General features: G+C 44.6%; 4 protein-coding genes across 13 annotated transcripts; 1 reads left to right on the forward strand and 3 right to left on the reverse strand.

Moving 5' to 3' along the window:
• Nucleotides 1-199: 199 nt before the first annotated feature.
• Nucleotides 200-1349, reverse strand: LOC135935669 (uncharacterized). The gene is made up of 2 exons (XM_065478159.1): nt 1094-1349; nt 200-873 (listed from the first exon to the last, which is right to left on the reverse strand). Exons 1-2 carry the CDS (start codon nt 1252-1254, stop codon nt 411-413), a joined length of 624 nt encoding a protein of 207 aa, XP_065334231.1. The 5' UTR covers nt 1255-1349; the 3' UTR covers nt 200-410.
• A 3963-nt stretch (nt 1350-5312) lies between these two features.
• On the reverse strand, nt 5313-19923 carry nocte (no circadian temperature entrainment). Of its 10 annotated transcripts, none has more exons than XM_065481315.1 (20): nt 19757-19923; nt 19026-19170; nt 18373-18967; nt 16967-17294; nt 16780-16917; nt 16616-16718; nt 15501-16220; nt 14431-15408; nt 13611-14176; nt 13109-13172; nt 12876-12987; nt 12736-12794; nt 11857-12039; nt 11500-11633; nt 11322-11436; nt 9172-9669; nt 8550-8925; nt 7882-8369; nt 7056-7227; nt 5313-6226 (listed from the first exon to the last, which is right to left on the reverse strand). In XM_065481315.1, exons 2-20 carry the CDS (start codon nt 19116-19118, stop codon nt 6027-6029), a joined length of 5922 nt encoding a protein of 1973 aa, XP_065337387.1. In that variant the 5' UTR covers nt 19119-19170; nt 19757-19923; the 3' UTR covers nt 5313-6026. The 10 variants fall into 10 exon arrangements, with proteins under 10 accessions (XP_065337387.1, XP_065337389.1, XP_065337388.1 ...); XM_065481317.1 differs by having other exon boundaries at nt 8577-8925; nt 12721-12794; XM_065481316.1 differs by having other exon boundaries at nt 7056-7212; nt 12721-12794.
• A 135-nt stretch (nt 19924-20058) lies between these two features.
• Nucleotides 20059-23627, forward strand: fidipidine. The gene is made up of 13 exons (XM_065481323.1): nt 20059-20288; nt 20337-20431; nt 20479-20590; nt 20649-20789; nt 20842-20985; nt 21043-21093; nt 21151-21228; nt 21280-21494; nt 21543-21656; nt 22208-22413; nt 22469-22589; nt 23226-23310; nt 23372-23627. The coding sequence occupies exons 1-13, from the start codon at nt 20181-20183 to the stop codon at nt 23546-23548; spliced, it is 1647 nt and encodes a 548-aa protein (XP_065337395.1). The 5' UTR covers nt 20059-20180; the 3' UTR covers nt 23549-23627.
• MED22 (Mediator complex subunit 22) lies at nt 23612-24460 on the reverse strand. Its single transcript, XM_065481324.1, has 4 exons — nt 24306-24460; nt 24124-24245; nt 23945-24057; nt 23612-23886 (listed from the first exon to the last, which is right to left on the reverse strand). Exons 2-4 carry the CDS (start codon nt 24224-24226, stop codon nt 23668-23670), a joined length of 435 nt encoding a protein of 144 aa, XP_065337396.1. The 5' UTR covers nt 24227-24245; nt 24306-24460; the 3' UTR covers nt 23612-23667.
• Between the last annotated feature and the right edge of the window lie 327 nt (nt 24461-24787).

Here is a 24787-nt window from a genome sequence, read left to right on the forward strand (position 1 = left end):
CACCTCTCCATCTGTGACCGACGAGTCAACAAATTTTTTAAAAGAAGCTATTAAGAAAATAGACTTTAATTTAAATTCTACGTTTTTATATAATAAAATTGCTACCTTTCCCCGACAGGAAAGGTGAATTTTGAATATTGTACCCACCAAAGTAAATTATGAAAAAGGAAGCATACTGTTTTATATTTTAAAAGTTTCTTATAAATGCCTTAAGTGTGTAATTTCCTTTTAAATTAAGCTAAAAACTTATTTGGTAACAATCAAATGAAACGTCTGATTTCCAAACAAATATGTCGCAGTTGAGATTGACGCGCCGAAATAAGGACTAATTTAATAAAGACAAAATTAAATAAACTGAAATATATTTTGAATGTTTAATTATCTATTAAATCAACGGGTTACTGGATGAACTACTGCTGTTTTCTGGCATTAATAGCACGAATGAAGTCGGCGATGGTGCTGTCTCCGATACAATCCTCAAAATGTTCAGCAATTTTCATTAAATCTTCTTCTTCGGAAGAGCACAAGCCAATTTCTAGAATCTCGTCAAGATCTTCAGAATCATGGCCGAACAGCAAAAAGTAGAACTCAACTAAATCGGGGAGTCGAACCGCAGCAACTGCGACAAAGTCCCTTAGAGCCCTCAACAAATCGTAGTTGAGTTCATATTCAGGGATGAGTCTGATTTCCAATCTGATACTGGTGAGCTTGCACAGAATCTTCTTGTCGACGACCAACGACGTGAGCTTTCGTAGGTCCTCGACGCTAAGAGCGTACTCTGAATTTTCGGCGAGGGAAAGTTTCTCCAGATTTGGAGCCGCCAGTAGGATGTTGGTCAGCTCAATTTCATAGTCCTCACCTTGACCGCAACGACTGAGAGACAAGCATTATTTTTAATTTAAAATATAAAATTATATTTTTTCGTCATCAATCATATTTATAAATATTTTCTCCCAGTTAGGCTAATAAAAATTCGAGTTTCAATTCCAGAATGCGGAAAACTTAAAAACCTATATATTCATCACTACTTAAACAGTCCTCCAAATAAAGCGAGAGCAATATATATAATGTCCTCTTATTAATGAAATCTTACCCCAGCAGTCCCCATTCCAGTTCTCGCAGCTGCGCGAACATTCCTATCGGCTCCTTGACCAAATTGCGCACATTCCACATCTCAAGCTTCTGCAGCTGCGGGCAAGCATCAAAAATCGTTTTGAACTTAAAGTAGAAAGGGAAATGTCTCGATCGGATCATGAGAGTGTGTAGGTTGGCTCCATATGCATCTAAGAATGAGTCGAGGGTAGTAGCAGAAGCCGCACCCGGCTCAACATACAGATTTAGACTCTCAATGCTTGGGAACCTCAGAATCGAGTCGCGCGTGCCTTCTGGTTGAAACTGGGTACAATCTGCCTGCAACATGACGTTTGTTTTTTGAGTTCAATCATCTCTAAAAGTCAACCGTTTTAATCCTTTACATATAAATGCGTCACTCTAGGAAATGCTGTTGGAAGGTCATCGGTTGTTGGAACTGTTTGTAAATGGCGCATTGCAGACGTCTCTTCTGGAATCACCATTTTTTTAAAAAGACAAAAGGCTGGGTTAACAGCGAATTCGGCGAAGATTTCTAAATTTGGCAAGTGTTGGATGCACAGTTGTGTCAACTTCTCCTCAAATGATGGAGGTGACGTTTTATCAAACAAAAACACTTTCAATCGAGAAAAACTCGTTTTGAAGTCTTGGATGTCGGCCTCAATGTCTTCTTCTTCATCAAATTCAAGTACATCATCGATGCATCTGACGCATTGCAGGTTTTTCAAATTTTGGCAAACAAGCTTCACGTATTTGAATTGAACTCTGGAAAACTCGATGATCTTCAGGTTTTCCATTCTCAAAATCACTTTTATGGAATCCTCCGAGCATGGACAATCAAAAGAAGGAAAGTTGCTATAATCGTAAAGTACCAGATGCTCTAAACCTGCGGCTTTAGGCAAAATCGCCTCAAGAACCTGCTCACGAAAATTATTTTGGCTCCTCTGTATAGTATATTTAACAGAAAATAAAATACCTTCGTGGTGTTTTGCAACATATCACCATCTCTGTTGAGAGAAACGAATCCACCCAACTCGATTTTTTTAGTTTTCAGGCTGACGAGCTGTGAGTGCGCCTTAATCATACTCTCTACGTACTCTTCGTCATCGGCTTCATCGCCTTTGCGCTTCTGTTGTTCTAACATCACCTGAGGCAGCACCGTTTCACGAAGCCCTATGGCTAGAAATATATGAGAACACAATTTTTTTAACTATTCAACAGCGGGGGCGTGACACGCGCAGATATGGCGTCCGGTGGAGTATATGGTGCGAACAAACGTCCAAGTGAAAATGCGCGAAAATAAGCAAATTTTGGTCCACATTGTGACGCATTATTTGCATTACTTGTGCTAATTGTGTCTTTTGGATCATAAAAACAAACTCTTGAGACACTCGATCGGCAATCCGAAGAGAGCTTTTGGTTTCCCACATTCACACACGCCATATCTTGGATCTGCGCAGTGCGAACCAATTTTATCGCACATCTCGACCCCGCTGCTATTCAACGAAAAGAAACGGCAGGTTTTGTTCTCATTTTCAGGCGTCTTAAAATGAGTTTTCGATTTTATTCATTTGAAAATTTGATCTTCGATTTTCAGAACCGGATATTATTAAGTTAAGTGTTTTTTAAGCCGCAAGAAACCGAAATCGCAGTGCAAAAGTAATTTCCAATATTGTACATAGACGCACCATGCAAACACTGAACACTTTTTACCAAAAGGTGAATTTCAATACTTCAGTGCTAAAATTAAATTTGGTAAATTCGCGTAAATGAATTTGATACTTACGCAAATTTTCTAGAGTCAGCGCTCCTTGAGTGTAGTCGCCGATGTTTTTCACGACTCCCTGGGTCGTAATCATTTTCAAGCTCTTAACCCCATTCACCAATTTAAGAAGGGAGAGCACCACTTTCAATTGCAAGGTAGCCATTTCCTATAAAATACATTCAATACATTTAAAATATTGCATTTTATTTTTTAATGTCTTTCGTCTGAATTGAGCAAGGTAGGGCCGTAGAAGAGTTTTAACAAAAACCCATAGAATTTATCAATCTGGGACATTAATTAATACACGCGGGTAATCCTAGGCATGTTCGATACGGCCTTAAAATAAAAATTATAGATAAGTCATCGCAATGCTGAGACAAATTAGTGTTTTTATTTGGAATATTATACTTAAGATATTAATCCGATGAGTATAGCGATTTATTAGAGGAATTATACGTGGCTCGACCGATTTGCAACAGCGAATGATAAAAAGCTGAAGAGAGCTGTGTTGGGCTGGAGTCCGATTGTCTCCTATTTATATGAGCGACTGGAGTGAGGGATCCAGCTATGGTGTAGTCACAAATGTTTAAGTATCGCTCGCCTTCATTAATTTTGTACCACACTTCCACACTTGCTCAATTTAATTTAAAAAAAAATTCGAAAAATTCTTCGTCAAAGAAATATATTAGGTGAGAATCTGCAATGGCGCAACTTACACGTCTTACTGGACAGTATCTGTACTCGGTAGTCCTTCCTCTAACTGTAAGCTGCGGTCCTGTCATCGTCTCGGGGGTAGCAGGAATTCTCATCTATATTTGAATTATGTCACGTCCGTTTTTATTTGTTTGTCAGTCAATAGATTTGTCTGTAGTGTGATGCCCGCATTGTTGGACGGAATGTAGAGGTATCTCCTGTTCTGGGGATGCCGGCGCTGTCAGCCTTTTGTTGCTTTTGGTCGGTGCATTTTTTCATGCACCCTACTCTGAAATTCTTGATTAAATGCATGCGTTACTAATTTAATGCAGAGAAAAATTGATTTAATTAACCAGCAATTTTAATTCTTTTTTTAGTTTCTTTAAATATTATTATTATTACTTCAACAGCATTTTATATATTTATTTTATTATATTTAATAAATATTCATTGAGAAAAGGAACCAGGTAGACATCTAGAGTCGCAAGTGGCCTCGATTTGAAAAAGGACTGATACAATTAAATTAATGAAATGTGAAAAATGTGCTTGAGAGGTTCTTTGCACCTCCTAATCTCGGGTTCTAAAAACCAGAATGGCAAAAACTACCCACCGTTAAACTCGTCTAACCAACGAAAGTGTTTAGAGGGTGTTCACCTCCATCCCCTTTCATCCCCATTGTTACAATTTTGATTAAAAACGACCGCCTTTCGCCTTTGACGCAGCGCTGTTTGTTGCATCGTTCGAGCTGTAAGGCAACTTAAGGGTGGAAGGTTAGCACCCTTAAACCTTTTGGCACGTCAGGGCAACTTGAGACGATTAAAACAGTGGGTAGTTTTTGCAATTCTGATGCTTGGAACCCGAGATTTGGAGGTGCAAAAGTAACGAAATGTGAAAAATTCCTAAATTTGAAATAAAAATATCTTGATGAAATCGAAATAGAAAAATCTCTCTGTAAATCAACAGTAACCTTTGCGCATGGCTAGAGAAAATTCCAATTGAACGCAACAGACAGGAAGAGAAAAATTAAAAAAAAAATGAAATGTGTTTGTGCGGCGTGGAGAGTGCGCGTTTTGCTCCTACTGTTGCGGGGATGCTGCTTGCGCTCTGCCCGTCTTTTGTGCATTTGTCCGCATTCACCGTTTGAATTCCCAACTCTCAACCCTTCGTTTGCGGGGTCTGTTTGTTGCCACAAACTCTGCAGACCAAATTAAAATAATCGCCAGCAGCCTTCTTGTGTTTAGAGGAATTTCGCCATTTCCTAAAGGGTACATTTATTTTCTAATAATTTAACTTTTAATTTCAATTGAGGTGAGAACCCATCTACAAATGATAGAATTCTTTTTTTTTGTTTTAAGGAATATTTTGTTATAACTGTTAACACAAATTGAAGATTTTCACTTTTATGAAGATAATTGGTACAGAGAGGTCTTCAGCCGCCAAATTTAGGGCCAAATGGGCAGCCGCCATGAATCTGGCAAAGCTGCGCCAGCCACGCCAGCAGTGGTCAAAATATTTTAAAGTAAAGGGGTCATTTTTAAGGTGCATTTATCATTTGATAAGAAAATCGTAGTTAAAATTTTTGCTAATAGCAATAATTTCCACGCCAAAGAGCAAAGAAGTCAGTTTCGCCATATTATCCATATAAAAGGAAAAAAGGAAAGTCTGGATCTGGACGGTGCTTGAAAATAATTATTGCATCTTAAATTAAATTTCTTCTCGAGGAATTACGATGCAAATCCTTTTTAGGAATAAAACAGCAGGCATCTAAATGTATTGGAATTTCAGTTTTTATTTCCCATTCATGACAAGTGATTGAGTGCGAGTGTACCTTGTTCATTTTCGTTCTCATTCCTTAAATTAAAAGGCTGAACGTTTTTCACATACTTTCTCCATGTGTGTGTATTCTTTCTTTCTTTCTTTCTCTCATTCACGTGTGTCGATTTAAAAACCATCAAAGCAGATCACAGAAGAAACGATAAATATTACGCGTGTATTCTTAGTTGCAGGTTGCAGCAGATCATCCAACTACGACGAGACAGCAGTGTGTTTTCTTTAATTCTTTAAATTGTGTGTGAGTGTGTGTGTGTGTGTGTGAAAAGACCTAAGAGCTCTTCTTTGTGTTTTTCTCTGGCGGGGTCTAGGGAGCAACACCTCCTCCTCCTCCTCTTCTTCTTCTTAATCTTCAACTCCGACTCGAAAAAATGCAAAAACTTTTTTCACGTGTTCGTCAGACATAAATAGGACCGCTCGGTCGATCGGTCGGTCGGCTCAACAACAAAATCGGCGAGTGCGACGCTCGCTCGTGGAATGTTCATAGCTTTCTTCCTATCTTTCATTCGATTGTTGCTAGTAGACGAGGCTGGCGCGCGCGAAAAGAAACAAATAATAACGAGAGCGGTGTGGCGGAGGAAACCATTTTTTCTTAATACTGTCTGTGGCGACAACGCGGCCGCCGACCAAATCACATTTTTTTCTCTCTTCACTCGACGCACTGCGCGGCCGCCTTGTCGTCGCCGCCCTCCTCCTTGGCCTCGGCCACGGCCGCCTTGGCCGCTGGCTTCTTCTCCGCCGCCGCTGTTGTCACGGCCGCTGGCTTCTTCGCCTCGGACAGTTCTTTGTTCAGCAGCAGCTTGTCGCCGCCGCTCGGCGTCTGATCCATCTTGGACAGCAGGTTCGAACCTGAAACAATCACCACGGAAAATTTAATTTAACAGATAAACACGTTGAGGTTGTAAAAAAAAATTAAAAAAGCTGTTCTCCGAAAATTCGGAGGTCGATTGGACGGGGATTTTTAGCGTTAAATATGGTAGATATCAGTTTCAGGATTGTTATTCTGCAGTTTTGGCTTTAAATTTGAGCTGTACAGCGGTGAAAACCTATGAAAAGACACCAAGTTCGAGAAAATTTAAAATTTACGAAATTTTATATCTCAGGGTCACGTCAGGTACAGACCCTGAAGGTCGATTTAAACCTTCCTAGGTCTAGCCTGGGCCCTCTAGGTGTGACGAAGCAAATTAAATGCAAAACAATTTAATAGACGAACGAGAGGCGAACTGCGCATGCGCGGTCGAGCGGCCTATAGCAGGTTTTTAATTTCAAAATTCAAATTGCAGCACAATTAAAGCGATTACACTTTAGAAACTTGGTGTGCTGGTGCAGAATTTGACACACGAAGGAATATATCATCCCTTGCTGAAAAAAAGGGGAACGCCCACATTTCAAAGCTTTAATCCTGGAATTTTACAACCTAGTTCTCAAAAATTTCAACGCCAAAAAATCCCATCCAATAACGGAGAACTGCACAATATTAATTTTTTTAAAAGATTTAAAAAAAGGGTGATAGAAATTTGATTATTACAAAAATTCAGGTAAAAAAAATTACGTGATTAGCCTGCTTTCCAAGAAGCAGCGTACGAGTTTTTAAGTCCGATTTTATTCCAGCGCCTCTGTAATATCTTTCATTGACAATTTAGGATTTACATGATTATAAAATAAAATTAATGTTCACCTTGGTTGGCCTTGCGTTGCTGCTGTTGCTGGTTGGGCGGCATGCGCGGCCTGCCAGACATGTTCTGCTGGAAATTGGGCCGCTGGATGGGCGTGGGGAAGGGGCCGCGGGGACCGTTGCTCCGGCCGCCGCCCACTAGGTTCTGCTGTTGCATTCCCTGGGGGTGAAACTTCTGTTCAAACACGAATTAATATCACACACATAGTTGACATCGAAAAGAAATGAGGGAAAGACAATTATTTTTGCCGCGGCATATTGGCAACGCCCACTTTTAAGAAGTGCGCGAAACCGAAATGTTCAGCGTCGAAACAGCCGATGACGGGGGCGTAACCGAGGGAATACATTATGGCAGGCAAGAGTGCACTGCTTGCCACTCAAATGAGCGTGGTGAACCGCCATGTTATATTCCCTCGATTACGCCCTCTTCAGCTGTTTCAACAGACATTTCGGTTTCACGCAAATAAAAAAATTCGGCTAAATATTCTAGAGTATTTTTAGACCAAAACCCGGTTGAGGGAAACATCCCTATTATCCCTCTGCATCCCCTGCACGAGTCAGCTGATCGGAGCGAAGTTAGCTACATGTGGGTAGACCTCTCTGAGTACTATCGTCTAAAGCTAACTTCACTCCGATCAGATGACTCCTGGCAAACGAACGGCCAAATATCCGCGGCACGAAAGTCAGCTGATCAGAGTTAGAGTTAAGCTAACTTCGTTCCGGTCTGCTGACAAGTGCGCGCTGCAGAGGGAAATTTTAAAGTGGGTGTGGTTAAAGATGGGCCAAAATGCCGCGGTTCGAACGCGAATCAACCGAATTTTAAACTCACCATCGAGTTGTTTTGCTGGTAAGCGGCAAACTTGTGCTGCTGGCCCTGCTGGGCGGCGAGCGTGGGGCTCTGCAGCGGCTGCTGCTTGACGGCGCCGCCGCCGCCGGCGCCGCCCCTGGCCTTGGGCGAGGCGCTCATCTGCTGGCCTCCAGCGCCGCTCGAGAAGACGCTCGGACCGAGCTGCTCGTGCGCCGGCGACTTGAGTTGTCGGCCGCCCATGTCGGTGGCGCTGCCGGCGCCGCCCTGCTGCTGCGGCGGCTTGATGTAATTAGCGGCGGCGGCGGCGGCCGCAGCACTGCGGTAGCCCTGCGCGGCAGCCGCGGCCACCATCTGCTGCGTCGCGGCGTACGACGAGTTGGCCGCGCTGTTGCTGAAGCCGGACATGCTGCCGGCGGCCGCCGCGTACGGGTTGCTCGAGTTGTGCATCGCGTTCGAGTTGGGGTGCGGTGGTGGAGGGTTGTTCGTCTGGTAGAAGCCGCCCTGGCTTGCTGAAATGGAAAAGATGTGGGATTTAAAATCAAGCCAGTTTATTTATTTGTTCTGGAAATGAATTATCTCTTTAAAATATTGTTTCTGTGTGTTGATTTAATATAGTAATCACTCTTTCAACAAACAATTTTTAAAACAGATATCATTTAAGACCGAATTTGGAATATCACTTTTATTACAATCTTTTAAGTAGTAATGATGCTCACGGGCCGAGCTGGAGAAGTAGGAGGACGGCGGCTGGATGGTGGGGATGACGTTGCTCTGCACCGTGGCCTGGCGCTGCACCAGCGGCCCTGAGTTGGCCATGAAGCTGGGCCCGCTGAGGCCGAGCAGGTTCGCTGCCGACGGGTGCTCGTATATCGCGTACATGGCGCTCGGCTGCGGCGGCGGAGGCGCCGCGGAGGTCTGGTAGCCCTTGCTGCCGATGGCGCCGATCGGCTGGCTGCTCGGCTTCACGCTGGCAGACATCAGCGAGTTGGACGACGACGATATCAGCACCGTGCTCGGGTTGCTCGTCACGTGCTGCGGCGTCTGGCCGTACGGAGCGGCTGCAGCCTGCAAATTAAAGTTAACCTTTAATTCTAGGGATATTTTTAACGAAAAAGCTTTTTTTTTAATTCATCTAATGGCACAACGCTTTCATTTGGCACCGAAAGGCGGCAATGAGTCGATTTTGGTGCCGAAATACGCTTTTTGGCGAATATTTAACACGAAAAAATAGGGAAACATCCTCGGAAATTCTTAAAAATCCACCACGCGACGCGTAATAGTATTTGAAGTGGTAATAAAATTAATTCCTACCTGAAGACGGTACTGAGAGAGTGACGGGGGCGGATAGAGGTCCGTTCCCGGGGCGTTGGGGGGCGGCGGCGGGGGTCCTTGGGGCAGGTAGCAGTTCTGCTGCTGGTAAGAGCCGGTGGCGGCCGGGTTGCTGCTGCCAAGGTTGTAGGGCGGGTGGTACTGCGAGTACTGCGAGCGCTGCGAATTGTCCAGCTGGAAGGCGTTGTAGATGCCCGCCGGCTGCTGCAGCTGCTGGTTCGTGTTGAACAGCACCGTCGGCGGCGACGGGATGGCCGAAATGCCGCCGAAGCCGGGCGCAGCGGCCGCGCTGCCCGAGTGCTGCCAACAGGACAGGTTGTCCACGCCCGCAGACCTAGCCACCGTCGTGTAGCCCAAATGCTGCGTCGACGCTGAGGTTGAGTTGTACGGAGGAGGCGACAACTGCGTCTGCTGGCCCAGTGGCGACTGACCAGCCGCTGCTGCCGCCGACATCGCCATCTGTTGCTGCTGCGGCTTCACCTGAAATGTCACAAACGTTATTATTTTCGCTCTAAAAATAAATCAGTATTATTTATTGTAAGTTATTATGTTTTACACGAATTTTAACTAAAATAATTGAATTTCACGCGCTAGAATAGCGAATTAGGGCAGTAAAACTTTGATTTAATGCGATAGAATTTCAATTTCAACAGGGTTGCATTTGCTTAACCACCCGATTTTATCACCAATGTTATTTAACGGTTTTTACCACAATTTTTATTAATTTCTTTAGCAAGAAATGGATTTATTCCATTTTTCCCAGTAAAAATCTAAAATTTCGGTCAGAGTGGTCAAAATTTCCTCTACTGTGCAGATTTTTCTCTTTTAAATAGCCATTTTCTGCTTCAATTTCTCCAAAACTTTCTCTCTGACCATTTTCAAGTCCAGGTCAGGAGCTATTAATTTGAATATTACTGAAAACTGAAGTGCAAACATTGCCAGCAAGAAACTGGTTAAGATAAAAAACGCTTTTACCACTGCACTGATTTTTTTTAATGCTGGTTTTCTACCGCTACAAGTTTTTTTTTTAGAACGCTAGGACTGCAATTTAGCGGGATTAACTTGGATTTCAAGAGCTTGAAGTTCGATTTAACGCTCTAGAACTGTTATTTAGGTCAATTAAATTTCGAATTAACGAGCTAAAACTTCGATTGTAAGCTTTTAGAGTTCGTTTAAGGGCTCCAGAAATTCAATTTAACGCGCCAGGACTACAATTTAGCGCGATAAATAATATAATTTCAATTTAACACGCAAAAACTTTCGTTTAACGCGCTAAAACATCGTTTTAGGGCGATAAAATTTAAAATTAACGAGCTAACACTTCGAATTAGAGCGCTAGAAGGTGTTAGATTTAAAACGCAAGGACTGCAATTTGGATTGAACAATCCAAAACTTCAATTACAAGCTCTAAAAGTTCGTTTAAACGCGTCAGAAAATTTATTTTGGGAAAAGAATCTCAATTTAACACGCTATTATCAGAGTTGGCTAATTTTGCAATGCGCTAAAATGCATCGATTGTTTTTGGCGAAAAAAAACCGGCTGGAAAAAACCACTAGTTCTGATTTTTCCGCAATTTACCAAATTTATTCCCAAAAATGTCAAGATTTTTTAGAAAATTAAGATAAGTGTTACAATTTAGGTGAAACCAGGGCTTTTAGAAAACCAACGGTTTTCTATTATTCCTATTTTTGGGGTAATTTATCATAAGAATTAAGTATCTATAATAAAAATACATTTAAGAAAAAAGCGCAAATTTGCAGAAAACCCCCGCCAAAAGTTTTTTTTTTTTTAAATGCAGTGGGTTTACCAGGAAAATGCGGGTTTTGGCGAACCCTGGCTAGAATTTTATTTTCAGCCTCAAGAAATTCGTTTTACCGCCCAAGAAATTCGATTACACGTGTTAAAAACTTTGATTTAGCGCGCAAATTGTTTTTTGGCCTGCTTTTTAAGTTCAATTTAATGCGCTAGAGATTCAATTCGATGAGCAAGAAGCTTCGTTTAACGCACTTGTTCAATTAGGCCAGTCTGCCCTGATCGATATAGATTTTGTCTGACAAAAATTATAAAAATAATCTTTCACATCTCCGAGGAAAAATATTTCAGTCTAGCCACAGTTAAACACGAATATTAACCTTGCAGACGTTGCTGGATGTGGTGGTGGGGTCGGTCTTTCCGGCCAGACTGGTGGCCGAGAGGCCTCCGGGGGCGGCGGTGTAGTTGCCGCCGGTCACGCTGGTCGGTCCAACGCTGTTGTGCAAAACAGTCTCATTTAGAATGAATGGCCAGGGAAGCAAGGGTGGTGGGACGCACCTGTAGGAGACGTCTGTGGGCAGGGCGCTCTCCTCGGCGCTCGCCTCCTTGAACGACGACTCGAGGCTCGGCTCGAAGCCGGCGCTGGAAAACTCGTCCTGCGAGTGCTCCACCACGGAGGGCATTTCCCACACCTGTGCAGATTAACCTCGCGTGTTAACTCCTCGCACACACACACACACGGCTCTCGAGTAATAAATTTATTTAATATAAATAAAAATAATAAAGAGTTTGCTGTCACTCGAGGATTTATTTAAGTCATGCATTACTCCCGAGTACATTGTCAAAGATTATAAAAATATTATTTTAAAGTATTCAGTCTCAATTGCATGCGAGAAAACGGGCTCTTCTCAGTACCTTTTTGGTGGAAGCGATTTTCAGGTTGAGCTCAGCGGTCGACGGCGAGATTGTGGAGGTGGCCGCCACCGACGGCGGGGGCGCCGACACTCCGTGGCCCCCGGACCGAACCTTGTTCTTCTCGTCGAGCAGCTCCGTCGAGTCGAACGCAAAGTCCAGCTTCATGTCGGCCGTGTCCTCGCCCTGAAAGCGGCCCGGAATGAGACTCCATGTCTATGCACGCACGCGGCAGACAACACACGCAAATTAAATTCAAAGTTTATAACAGTGCAAGGTTGCGCCGGATTTCGCCCAGCACGCGAAGAATGATTTTTTGGATTGAGAGACTCCTGAAAAGAAATTTTTTCTTTAGCTACAAATCTCTAAAAATATCCAAACAGTATAAATTACCTTTATTAGGCTTATTTTCAAATTATTTAATATAATTTCTTTCCAATTTAAATAATTAAAATATTTTAACTCCGATTGTTGAGTTTTTCGCCCTTCATTTCATTTTTAAAATTGTTAAAAAGGCATTTTTGTAAAAGCATCCAAAACCATTTCTCACGTGTCGGATGTCGTTAAAGAGGAAAAAAATAATAATCCGTCTCAGGTGCAAACAAATGATGTAATGGTAAACAATAAAAAATATCACGACCTGCGAGTAGAGTCCAGTGTCATCACAAACTTAAAAACCAAAATGCTGAGCAGCGAAAAGAATGCTGAGACAAAGAGATGGATGGCAACTCAAATTGGGGGGAGCGAGCGAGAGCGAGTTTTTAATTTAGAATCAACTGCGCGAGGCCGCAACAGAAAGCAAACAAACTGAAAGACACTCATCATCTGGGAGGAGTAAAAATGTGAGGATGAATTCGAGAGGCCTACCTTCTTGAGCCCTACCTGCAGACTGACCGAATCGCAAAAGGGGAGCTCGTTACTTTTACTCTCGGCGCCGATCACTGCCGGGCGAGCAAGAAAGAGGAAAAGAGAGAAAGATCAGGAGGGTTTTGGGCACGCATTCAGCGACAGCAACAACTCACTCCTCGGAATGGACGCGAGCGCAGACGCGGGCAAAAACTTGTCTCTCGACCGGATGTTAGTGTTTTCGAAGACAATTGTCTGCGACAGCCTCGTGCTGCACTCGAGCAAGGCCTGCATTCGAAACAAGCAACAATTACACGCGGGCACCGCGAAAGTGGCGTGGCTCGCGGCACAACTCGAGCCACTGGACTATACTGCACAAGGGCATCAAATCTAGGTACGAGACACTCACCTCGCCAGGCGCCATCTGCGACACCGACAGCCCGCCGCTGCCGTCCTGCTCACCCAGAGCAACACTGTCAACACAAAATGGGGATTTGTTAATATTTTCACAAGGTCAGAGGAAGGTCTGGCTATTTCTGTTTTTTTTTTATCACAAAAAAATTTAAAGGTCCTCTAGCGGCCAGTTGATATTTTCAGATTAATTTTGTGGGAAAGAGAAAAATTTGTTGAGTAAGAAAAAACTGGAAAATTTAATCAGCTTTCTGAATATAGGCAGTATTAAATTTGACGCTACTATCAACTGGTGAATTTTAATCAGGACAAAGACAATCTGCAATTTTTAATCAAATAAAATATAACTTTAAAGACTAAAAATTACTATTTTTAAATTTTCTCATTATTTTTCTCAACCCAATAAAATTCAAATGAAAAAGTTAGTCAAATAATTTTTTATGCAATGCAATTTTTTTTAAATAAAAAAAATCAAAGGTTAATTTTTTATTTAAACCTACCACGAAGTGAGGGGCGACCCGCCGCGGAGGGGGTCTGCAAGAGTCTTGTCCCACGAGTTCATGTGCGTTGAGTCGACGTACATGTCGAGCATGTCGGTGGGGCCGAGGTGGTGGCCCATGTTGGCCGCCACCTTGTTCAGCCGGTTCACCTCCTTCTGCTTGGCCAGCCGCGGCGGCAGCTTTGAAGCGCGTGACCTGTCGTGAATCCTCTCGTAACCTCCGGTCTTGCCCGAGGGCTTCATCTGGGGCTGCTGCTGCTGCTGGGGGCCCAGAGGGCCGCCCAGCGAGCCGAATTTGCCGCGGTTACCGTTGGGCGGCGCCGACACGGCCGCCGAGGGCTTGTCGCCGCCCTGAGACATTGGCTTCTTGGATTTGTTCTGGTTGCCGTACGGGTAGAGGAACTGGCCGTTGTCTGCGTCTGATGCCTCGTCCACCAGCAGCGTCACGGCGGCGTATGTGCTGATGTCCAGCGCGTCCAGGGCGCTTTTCTCTTTTTCCAGACGCTTTGCCGCCTCAACCACGAGTGGCAGGTTTTCTTTCTTTGACTGGTTCATTGCTCTTCCACCCTGTAAAAACATCAAATAATACTGATGAGAAGCGATAAAAGGGCCATATTATAATCAAAGTTATTTATTTTAACTTGTAGATACCAACAAAGTTAATTTAAAACACCAAACTAATCGTAAGCCGCATATGAAACTGTTAATCAGCAAATTTAAAGCTCTCTAACCGTCTAAATTTGGTATGTACCCTTATGTACACTAAAAGCGATAAAATTATTTAAATGATTATTTTTTTTTTAAATTTAATCAGTACTCACCAGTCCGTTCTTTTTCTCTGCGCCAGGCGCCTTGGAGGTTGGCGGCGGAGCAAAATGGTTGCTGGCCTTGTGCTCGTCGTCAGAGTCGGTGAGGCTGTCCCAATTCTCCTCAGCATGCTCGTCATGCGGCTTGTCGGGTTTGTTCCTGGGCTTGCGTCGGCCAGACTTGTCCTTCTGCATGCGCGGGGGCGTGGCGGCCGCCTGCTTGGCCGCCTTGCCACTTCCCGGGGCGGCCTGCCCGCCGAGGGGCACCATGCCGCCGAGTTTGCTCTTGTTTGGGGGCTCGTCCGGCTTGCGATTTTCGTCGCGGCTGCCGAAGGGGCTCTTGGCCGGCGGGCCGTAGCCGTCGATGCCGCGGCCCATGCCGCCGCGGGGACGCCCGGCGGCCGCAGCCCCTCCGCGGCCGCGCCTGGAGGGCTCGCCGCGAGGAGCGAATCCTTCTTTGTTCTTTTTCTCGCCAGGGCCGGACTTTTTGTCGTCGACTAGCTGCTGTTTGGGCTTGCGTTGCTGCTTGTCCTCATCGCCCGACTGTTCAGACTCGTCGTCAGCCCACGGCTTTCCGGACTTGGGCTTGCCACCGCGGCCCTTGGGCTTGGTCTCGCCCGAGCCGGTGCGAGCCCACGTCTTCAGCGGTGCGTTTCCACCTGCGGGCCACGCCTCCTTCTGGCCGCCGCCGCCGCCACCGGGCCTGCGAGGTCCGCGACCCTTACCCTTTCTCTCCTCCTCCGCCTTATCGAGCTTTTGCTCATCATCAGCGCCGCGTAGCTTGGCGGCCAGGGTCTCATCGGTGCCGCGAGACCACGCGTCCAGCTTAACACCACTTTTCTTGGCCTTTGATTCTTTATCCTTGGCATCCTCATCCGGCTGCTCCTGAGCAGGGCGTGGCAGCTCTTTCATCAAGTCGACGGGCTCCTCAGACGACTGCCGCCTGTGCATGAACGAGTCCTCATCAGGCTTACCGCGAGAGCCTTCAGAAACCTGTAACCAATAACATATATTTTTATTACAAAAAAAATAATTCTCCTTAATTTGAGTAACAAATATTTGATAATTTCGAAAATTTAATTTACCTTTCTTCCTCCACGACCTGAAGCCGCGCCCCTGTGCTTGTCCTCGCCGTCATCCTGCTCTTGTGAGCTGCGGCGGCGAGGCTGTCCACGTCCAACAATGCTGCTGAGGTTCCAGCGCTGCTCGAAGTTGGCCGGCGGCTGAATGGGCGTGGCCAGTAGCGGGGGCGGCGTGTTTGATTGCACTGGCTGCTGCTGGAGGGGTTGCTGCAGCTGCTGCGGGGGCGGCGAGGCGCCCTTTTGACCTGGCTGGCCACCGCCGATGGGCTTTCGAAGCAACTGCTGCTGCTTCTGCTTGGCGAACCGCGGAGGCAGATCCTCCGAGAACTTGGGCGAAAAGGCCACGCTGGCCTCCTTGGCCGTCTCGACGGCCACAGGGACCGGCTCGTCGGCCACCTGCTTGGCCCACGACTCCTCCGTCTTCTCCTCTAATTGCTCCTTTTCCGGCTGAGGCGCCGCGGCCGCTGGGATTGCGGTTTCAGACTTGCTCACGCCCATCTTCTCCTCGAGCTTTTGCAGCTTCTTGGCGGCCGCCTCTCGCTGCTCCTGGAACCGCTTTTCCTCCTCCTCCTTGCGCTGCTTTGCCCGCTCCACGGCCAGAGCCACTTGGTCGATTTGCTGCCGACGCTTCTCACGCCAGAACTCATCCTCCGCCAATAAGGCGGGCGGCGGCACTGCAACTCCGCCGTACGGCATTTTTCCGCCGGGAAATGAGGGACCACCCTAAATGACACAATTATTGAAAATTAATTAGAAACGAAAAAATCCAGCAGCGATTAGCAAAACACATGTGTATTTTCCTCAAAATAGGAAATTATTTTTCCATCAAGAGACCATTAAAATCGCTTAAACAACAAATAAATTATTGATATTTTCCCCCTGAAGCTGGAAAATATTAAGGCCATTAAAATTTAATTTTTCGCTTCCAAAGGAATCACGAAACTCAACAAATTACGGCAAAAAATAATCCACTCCAACTTCAAGAGATATTGTTTAAGCCGCAAAAACAGACATTTAGACCACAAATATTTTCTTATTGATTCCGTCTCTAAACTAATAAAATGTATTCTTCTTGCGCTCCCAAAAACTCAAGTTTTAGAGTCAGAAAACCAACTCACTCGTCCACCTCTGGGGGCAGCACCATCCAGTTTTTCGTTCTGTTTGTTTGTCCTGCTCTGTGTGTTGTCGTCTCCCTCTTCGTCGCTGAAAGAGAGCTTTTGGCTGCACAGAGTAAGAAAAATCAGCATTAATCCGAGCCAGGAAAAACACATCCACGACTTACTTGTAGTCAATGTCGTCAGTAGTGGCCCACCCGTTGTCTCTGACCAGTTCATCCAGCTGCTTGAACTCTTCTTCCTTGATAATAGGCCTCGAGAAGAGGGCGTCTTCGTCCACGGGCCGCTGGGAGGGATATCTTTGTCTGCAAATAGATTTTAAATTTATTTCATATTGAATTAGACAAGATATACCCTTGAGACTGCCTTTGCTGCTCGGGGTAGCGCTGTCTGGAGTTGTTGTTGTTGTTTCCTTGAAAGTTCTGAGGGAAATTTGATGGGGGGCCGCCACCGGGCCCGAACTGGCTTCCGCGGTACATGAAGGGCGGAATAATGCCGCGCAGTTGCGCCGGCAGCGGCGCCGACATGCCGGGGCCGGCCGGGCCCGAGGCAGGCTGTGCAGCCCCCAGTGGGCCCGAGTTGCCTTTGCCCTGGTCCTGAGCCCCGCCCGCTCGCGGCTCGAGCGCGCCGCCGGGCACGGGCGCCGACCGCGCCATGCCACCTTGGATCCAGCTTCCTTCGGCTGCACAAAAATGAATAATTATAAATTTGATCGACGATTATTGGGTTTTAATTAGGGACACTTAAAAGGAAATCATTTGAGAAAACGTGTATTTAGATTAAAAATGGATTTTCGAATTTTATTTAAAGAGATTTTGTGATTCAATCGACAAAATTTTGTAATGATAAATCCGTTGGGAAACACCCAAACAGTTAATAGATTTAACTCACGTGAAAACATTTAAAATAAAAATTCTATGTGACTTGCGGCCAACTGGATATTTTACCTGGTTTGATTATGAAATAAATTGTTCCTTTAAAGGGAAAAATTCCAAGGGAGAAACACCAATGACGTGGAATTTCAAAAGGAGGACGGTTGTGGAATGTTTTATTAAAGGGAATGAAGATGCGAGGCAGAATTTAGGTCAAAGTATGAAAATTGGGTCAAGAAAATCAATACGTAACGTCTGAGCATCCAGGGGCTGTGATGTTTTAATTTTAAAGCGGAGGATTTTAGAAAACTCGGCTTTAAGGGGTTGATTAAGTGAGATGAGGAATTTTAAAGCCAATCAAAATACTGAAAAAATTTAAATCCTTCACTATCAATAAAAATATTTTATCTTTTCTTTATTGAATGGAATATTGATGAAAAAAAACGACTGAATTAATGAAAGCAAACAGAAGGGTGAAAGAAAATTATTGATTTTCTGATATATTTCAAATTAAAAAATTTTTATCAATGGACTGGTTAAGTTGAGAGTTTAGCAGGGAAAAATGTCTTCAATGGGGGTTGCAAAAAGCCGCCCCGTTGCGACAAATTTCAAATTGTAGCAAAAATCATGCAGTTTAATCTTTAAAAAATGCAAAAACGCAACAAAAAATGTTCAAATATAATTCAAAATATTAAAGAAGCTCTTATCTCCTCTTTTACGAGTGGGAAATTGGTAAAACACCAAGGAATTCCAACTCCTGAATTAATCAAAGCCAACAAAGAGAAGACGACGTGCAACAGAAGAGGGAGAAAACAAGCAGAGCGGGAAATATTTATTTGACAGGGACAGAAATAGCAAATAGCAGGCATGCGAGATGAACATGCGTACTTTGCGGTCGGAGGCTGGGTCCAGGGCCGTACTGCACGTCCTGGGCGGTGCTCTTTGCGGCCTGCTGGTCTGTGGAGAGGGAAGGGAACTCCTGCTGGAACATGGGGTTCTGGTGCGCGAGGAAGGAGGGGCCGCCGTCGACGCTGCTGGCGCCGCTTCCGCCGCTCATCAGGCTGCTCCAGAGCTTCTCCTGCGGTCCGCCGGCGCCGCTCTTGGCCGCCGAGGCCACCAGACTGGCCGCCGCTGCGGCGGCCGCGGCCGCCGCCGGCTGGTTGGGCGGCAAGGAGGGCGCCGAGGGGGTCGGCGCCCCGGAGACAGAGGTACAGAGAGGGTTCGTAGCTGAGGAGGCCGGCGGCGCCGCTGTCGAGGCCGTGCCCGCCGCAGCCGCAGCTGCCGGCGCCTCCTCCGACTCGCCTTTGGCACCCCATCCTGCGCCACCTGACGGAACTAGAGAGACCGGCGGCTCCTGACCGCTATGCTCCGACTTCAAGCTGGGAAGGTTGGCCGGCGGACGCCTGGCTGAGGGCACTTTGCCCAAACTTTGCATGCCATGTTTGCGAGGAAGCGTCTTCTGCTGCGGCTCGGCGGACTCTCCCTGCGAATCAATTCCGATTAAATTCGACAACAAATTAAAAATTAAATAGAAAACTCACGAGGGTGGACCTGTAGAGACTATTTATATCCAGCGACTGGAACTTGGACCTTCCTTTCTCCCCCTTTGATGCTAGCCCGGAAACTGCAGACATGTCGAATACACGCCACCATTTAGGGGTGGAACTCTATGAGCGAACCGCGAGTCTGTGGACACATTAGAGCAGAGAATCCGTATAAATCGTTTTGTTTGCTTGCGAGAGCAGACGAAAAAGGTCAACTCGTGCCAATTAGTCGAGGTTGCGACGCGGCGCTGTGCAATTCAAGGTTAAGGCGTTTCAATGCACTCTACTGATGCAACTCGCGTCGATCGACCGCGAGAACGCAATCAAAAGAGTCACTTAAAAATGCAAATTAGGTCAGCGCTAACCGCAAAACGGGCAAAGATGGTGGTGAAGCTGGCCGACTCACCCGGAAAAAGAGGTCGGTCGCCGTCTTTTCCGCCTCGGGAGACGAACAAACGTCAGAAGGACGGTCAGAGACCTTTGCAAAATTGCTCGGCCGGAGGAGGCGGAGCGTAGATTAAAAATATTCGGTTCGCGGCCGCACGAAACGAAATTACGCCTCAAAGCCGTCAAATCGGCCGAGAATCGTCGGACAACTGACGGAGACGCAATTAATGCGCGTCTCCTCTGCGGTGCTTTTCTGCCGTCCGAATCGGAATCTACGCCGAGTCTCTTTTCAGAGGCTGGAATTCGAGCGATTCGCAGCCCTAGATCGGGATTACGCTCACCTTGGTCCGCCCAAAATTGCTAAGGATGAAATACTCTGTCGAATCCTTCCGTAGACTCTCTCCTAGGACGGATGATGACGGATTTCTGTCTCGAAACCGTCGAATTCACTGTGTAACCGAGAATTCCACAAAAAACCAAGATGGCGAACGAAGAGAGATACAAAGCAAGGTGCAAGATATTTGTGAGGGTGTAGAAGCAGTGGGGCCAACATCAGCTGTTGGTTGGTAGCATCATTTGGACCAACCAGAAGGAGGGGCGGGAAAAAGCCGGCATCAATTAACAGCAGCTGTGGATTTTAAATTCTTCCGATACTAGCGCTCTGTACTGCATTAGTCGATTCTGAGAACTACAAATGTATACAAATCTGACAAATTAATCAAGGCAGGGTCGCTGAAACCCGTTTAGCCCGTAAAATCGTTCGAAATGTCTGTGAATGAAGATGTCCAGCAGCAAATACAGGAAATTACAGATCTGCTGGTTGCTGCAGGATATTTCCGAGCACGAATAAAAACACTGCCAGTTTTTGACAAGGTTTGTCTCAGGGAATTTTTTTAATAATTTAACTCAATGATTTGTCAGGTTGTCGGAGGGATGGTCTGGTGCATTGTCAATTGCAATTTTGATGTGGACGTGGATCTGCTTTTCCAAGAAAATCTCACAATCGGCCAGAGAATGTGAGATTTTATTTATTTAAGGTGCCAGTTTGTAATTTTTATTTCAGAGCCTTGACTGAGAAAATCGTCGCAGTGTTGGGTCAGATGGAATGCCCTTACCGCATTGAGCCCCATCAAATCCAAGGGTTGGATTTCAAAAATATTTTTTCTGCCATCAGGGTAAAGATTTCTCCCGTATAATTTTATGTTCCAAAGACAGATTTATTTCGATTTTCAGTGGCTCGTGAAGAAATCATTGGAGACAAGGAGCAGAAGAGGAGCTCAGATCAGAAGTCTTGCCGTCAGCAAACTGGACAGAATGTTCACAGCGCCGCTCAGAGTGGACGTTGAGAAGGAAAAGCACGTCCTGGACGCGATTGTAGGAGGAAAATAGTCGGATTTTAATTAGTATTGATTTCATGATTTTGTAGCACTCGTACGGAGTGGTCAGAAAATTTAAAAGGCAAGGAAAACCGCCTGCTGACGAGATGGCCAGCATCGAAACCACTCTTTTTGAGTATAGCGGGCGCTCCTTACAATTAGGGCTAGGCGAAGTTCAAGAGAAAGACGAGCAGGTACCTTTGGTGTTTAAATTATAAAATTGCTGTTTATTAAATAATATTTTTATTCAGAGAAAGGTCGAAGAGCTGATGGAGGCGATGTCAATTGCAGAGGATGCAGAGGTCTGAGTCTGCTATTTATTTTAATCACAATTTTGTTAGAATTTAAATTAATTACAGTCCACGAAACTGACTGCCATGGCTGTGGAGAGCTTTCTGAAAAATGTTGAGGAAAAAAAGGTCGAAGGAAAGGTCGAGGCAAGCCAAAAGGGGATTTCACCCAATAGAAATATTAATTATTTATTTTAGAGCTCTCCGAGTAGTGGCTTGAGACGGAAATATCTGTTGGAGAGCCAGAGAGAAGCTCTAGTCGCCTCTCTTGCAAAGTGCCAGGAAGAGAAATCACAGACGCTGCAGAAACTTGCTGAGGCAGAGAGCAAAGTTAGTTCTCTCGTTGAATCTCAACAGAAGCTTGACGAAGAGGGGGAGCGGCTCTCCACGCTCTACAGCACCACAAACAAAGAGTTTGTTGCTCATTTTATTTTAATCCAAGCTTATGATTTTGAATTTAGTATTGTCGATAAACTGATTGACAAAGTGGAGAAGCTGGAGAGCCTCAAGCAGGACGAGGTTGCCTTCAAACAGCAATGCCATAAGGATCTGGAAGTGCTCCAGAATAAACTCAGGTCATTTTCCATAATTTTAAATTATTTTTTAACATAACCGGTAAAATTAAATTAAATAAATTGCTCAAGTATAAGCGACTGGGGCTTAATCGTAACAGAGCAGTCGGCCTGTTGAAAGGTCGCGCGACCCGAGGAAGAGCAGTGATAGGCAAGGATGAAAATTGGTTGCCGAGAATCACCAAATTTGTTCGATATTTCTGATTAAACTATTTAAAACCGGTCTAGGAGCAGATCTCAGGTCTGGATACCCTGAAAAAGGTCGTTAGGGCATCCCAAGTAAAAGTCCAAGCAAAGACCTGTCTGATGAGGGGTCATAGTCAACGATTTGATAAGCGGTTGAATTAAAAAAAAATCTACACAAAGAAAAAAACGAAAAAATCTTTTAATTTTTCTAAGGGCTGGAAAAATTTGAAAATTGGTTTCCAAAGTTTGGTGGAATCGGTAAAACTTTCCTCCATTTTTATTAAATAAAACCAAGAATGTTCCTAATTTTTTTCTGTCCGTTTTTCATTCAATTTCCAATCTAATAAAATTATTGTTTCAATGTGCAGTGAAGTGCAAAGCGATCCCAGAGAAAGAAAGGAGACGGTTCCTTCAGAAAGAGAAGGCGAGCAGGCCAAGGAGTTGGCAGCGCTGCGCATTTACTACGGAAAACTGAACCGCAACATCGCCTCGATGCTGCGGCAAATCGACGAGGTGCCTGGCAGGGCCGAGCTGGCCCAGTACCAAAAGCGATTCCTGGAACTCTACACTCAAGGTAAGAAAAGGCTGGGAGGTGCAGAATTTTTAATTAATAATTTTAATTTGTTCAGTTGCTGACAAACACAAGGAGACGAAGCAATACTACACCCTGTACAATACCTTGCACGACACGCACTCCTTCCTGAAAAAGGAACTCGACCTTCTCAACTCCATCCAGGAGAGCTACAATGAGTAAGAATTTAATATGTGTGATTTTTTGATTTTATGTGCTTCATTAACACAGCTGAATTTTTTTAAATAACGTTTTATTTGAACTTCAAAATCTTTTGTTCAGAAAATGCCGGTTTTTTCAAAAATAATTATGCCAAAGTTGTTTTTACTCCAGTTTTTAGCTGGCTAAAATTAGGGAATTAAAGAAATCCAGTTTAAAACCCGTCTCCACCTTGAATTTTAAAATTTCAAGACTTTATTTTTAAAATAACAAATTTAAAATCAATAATAAGATCTTAATCAGCCTATTTTAGCCATGAATTCTAACCGATTTAAAAAAAGCCAAATTGTGCCTGGAAAAAATTGCCTGGTTTTAATTTCCATTTTCCAGGCATTTAATTTCTGCAACGTTTATGTAGGCCTAGAATTTTTTAAGGTGTCAATCGATTCCCACGGGTTGAATTAAGGAATGCAGCCAAATCGAATTTTGGCGCAGGGGTTTTTGGTATTAAAAAATACTAGATTTTTGGCCGAATTTTTAATGTGCGTGAAACCAAAATTGTCAAAAGGCTTCCAATTAAAATTTGATCTTCCGGAATTGATTCGCACTGTTTAAAACACATCTTTCAAAATTTAAAACAAACATTTTTCTATCAGGGCGATGATGAGTTCAGCGGGCAAGGAGCAGTTCAACGAACAGTTCAAGTTGATTGTCGAGCGAGTGCGGCAGAACAAATCAAAGGTGAACATTATTAATTTATTTTTTGATAAATTCTCAAAGAAAAATTGATGTTGAAATTTAGATCGAGGCTAAGCACAACGAGGAAAAATCCAAGCGGGACCGGCTGAGCCACTCGCTGCTCAGTCTGGTGGAGAAGGAGCGCAGCTACATCAACGCAATCAAAAGACTCACGATCGAGTGCAGGAAAAACGAAGACTTGCTTGCTGCCGTTCGCAATAGGACAGCAGCAAATAATTAGAAGGAAATTATAAATTCCATTATATACCTAGATATTCTTTAGTTTAATAAAACTATTTACACGTTTTTGTTATATATGAGTACAAATGTTTAATATTTCAATTAATAAACCTCCGGAAATTATTTACAAAGTGACGTGTAATACTCCTCCTCCAAATCGTACAAATCGGCAGCCATGTCGTCTCTCAGAGTCATCAGCTTTTGGTCGCACTCGACCTGCTTCGTCCTGAACAGCTTGGAGTTGCTGGCGATGGCTTCGTTGACCGACGGGAAGTCGTTCAGGATCAGGTACTGTTTAATGTCGGAAATCAGCTTCATCAGACTCTCGCCGGCTCTCACCTGAATTAAAAAATTCACGAATAGAACCTTTATTTAAACGTTATTGCAATTTTATTACGATATTAGCGGCACGAACGTGCATTTCGTAGTGCTCCTGCTCGCACTGCGTAATCCTGGAGAGCTGCTGCGAATTCTGGGCTTCACTGTCGCCTTTCGCCAGCTTCACCATTTCTATTGAGCGTAAAAAATAGTTAATAAAAAACCGTTATTGCGAGCGCATTTATATAATTATGATACCTTCGAAATTCTCGAGCATCGATTTGACGTCGTCCTTGAGCCTGGTGTTGTAGGACTTCAGAAGGGCCTCTTTGCTTTGGGGCAGGTTTCGCTGTGCCGCCATCGCATGGAGCGAATTTAGGCTGAAATTCATGTAATTTGGACGTTGGAGGAGAGAAATCATTAAGATTGTTTAAAAATACCTCTCTGATCGTCAAAAACACACGCTAAGCGACGCTTTTCCTCTTATTTCTACAGATTTGAAGGGTTTCCTCGGCTTTCCGGACCGTGTGCGGCAGATGAACATAAACAAGAACCACGCCCCCTTCACGCCAGTGACTTCAGCTTGGTTCACCTCGGTTCCACAAAGATACGTCATACCGTTGAGTGCGGTCGGTACTTTGATGGGTGACCGCCTGGGAACACTGCATGTTGTACACGCGTCGTTATAATCTCTTTTTCCCGTTTCTATCGTTTTTATGTTTAAAAAGTGTTAAATGGATTACACAGTTTTTTCCGTAACGATTTCTTAATTCAATGAACTTTTTTGGAGACATGCATCTTTACCAGAGTTCGCAAAAACCCACATTTTCCGGAAAACCCCCCACTGCATTGCAAAAAACTGGGTTTTCTGCGATTTTGCCCTTTTTCCGAAACACAATACATGCATTCTTCTGTATGGAAT

Source organism: Cloeon dipterum, chromosome 2 (genome assembly GCF_949628265.1).
Source record: "Cloeon dipterum chromosome 2, ieCloDipt1.1, whole genome shotgun sequence".
Lineage (NCBI taxonomy): Eukaryota > Metazoa > Arthropoda > Insecta > Ephemeroptera > Baetidae > Cloeon > Cloeon dipterum.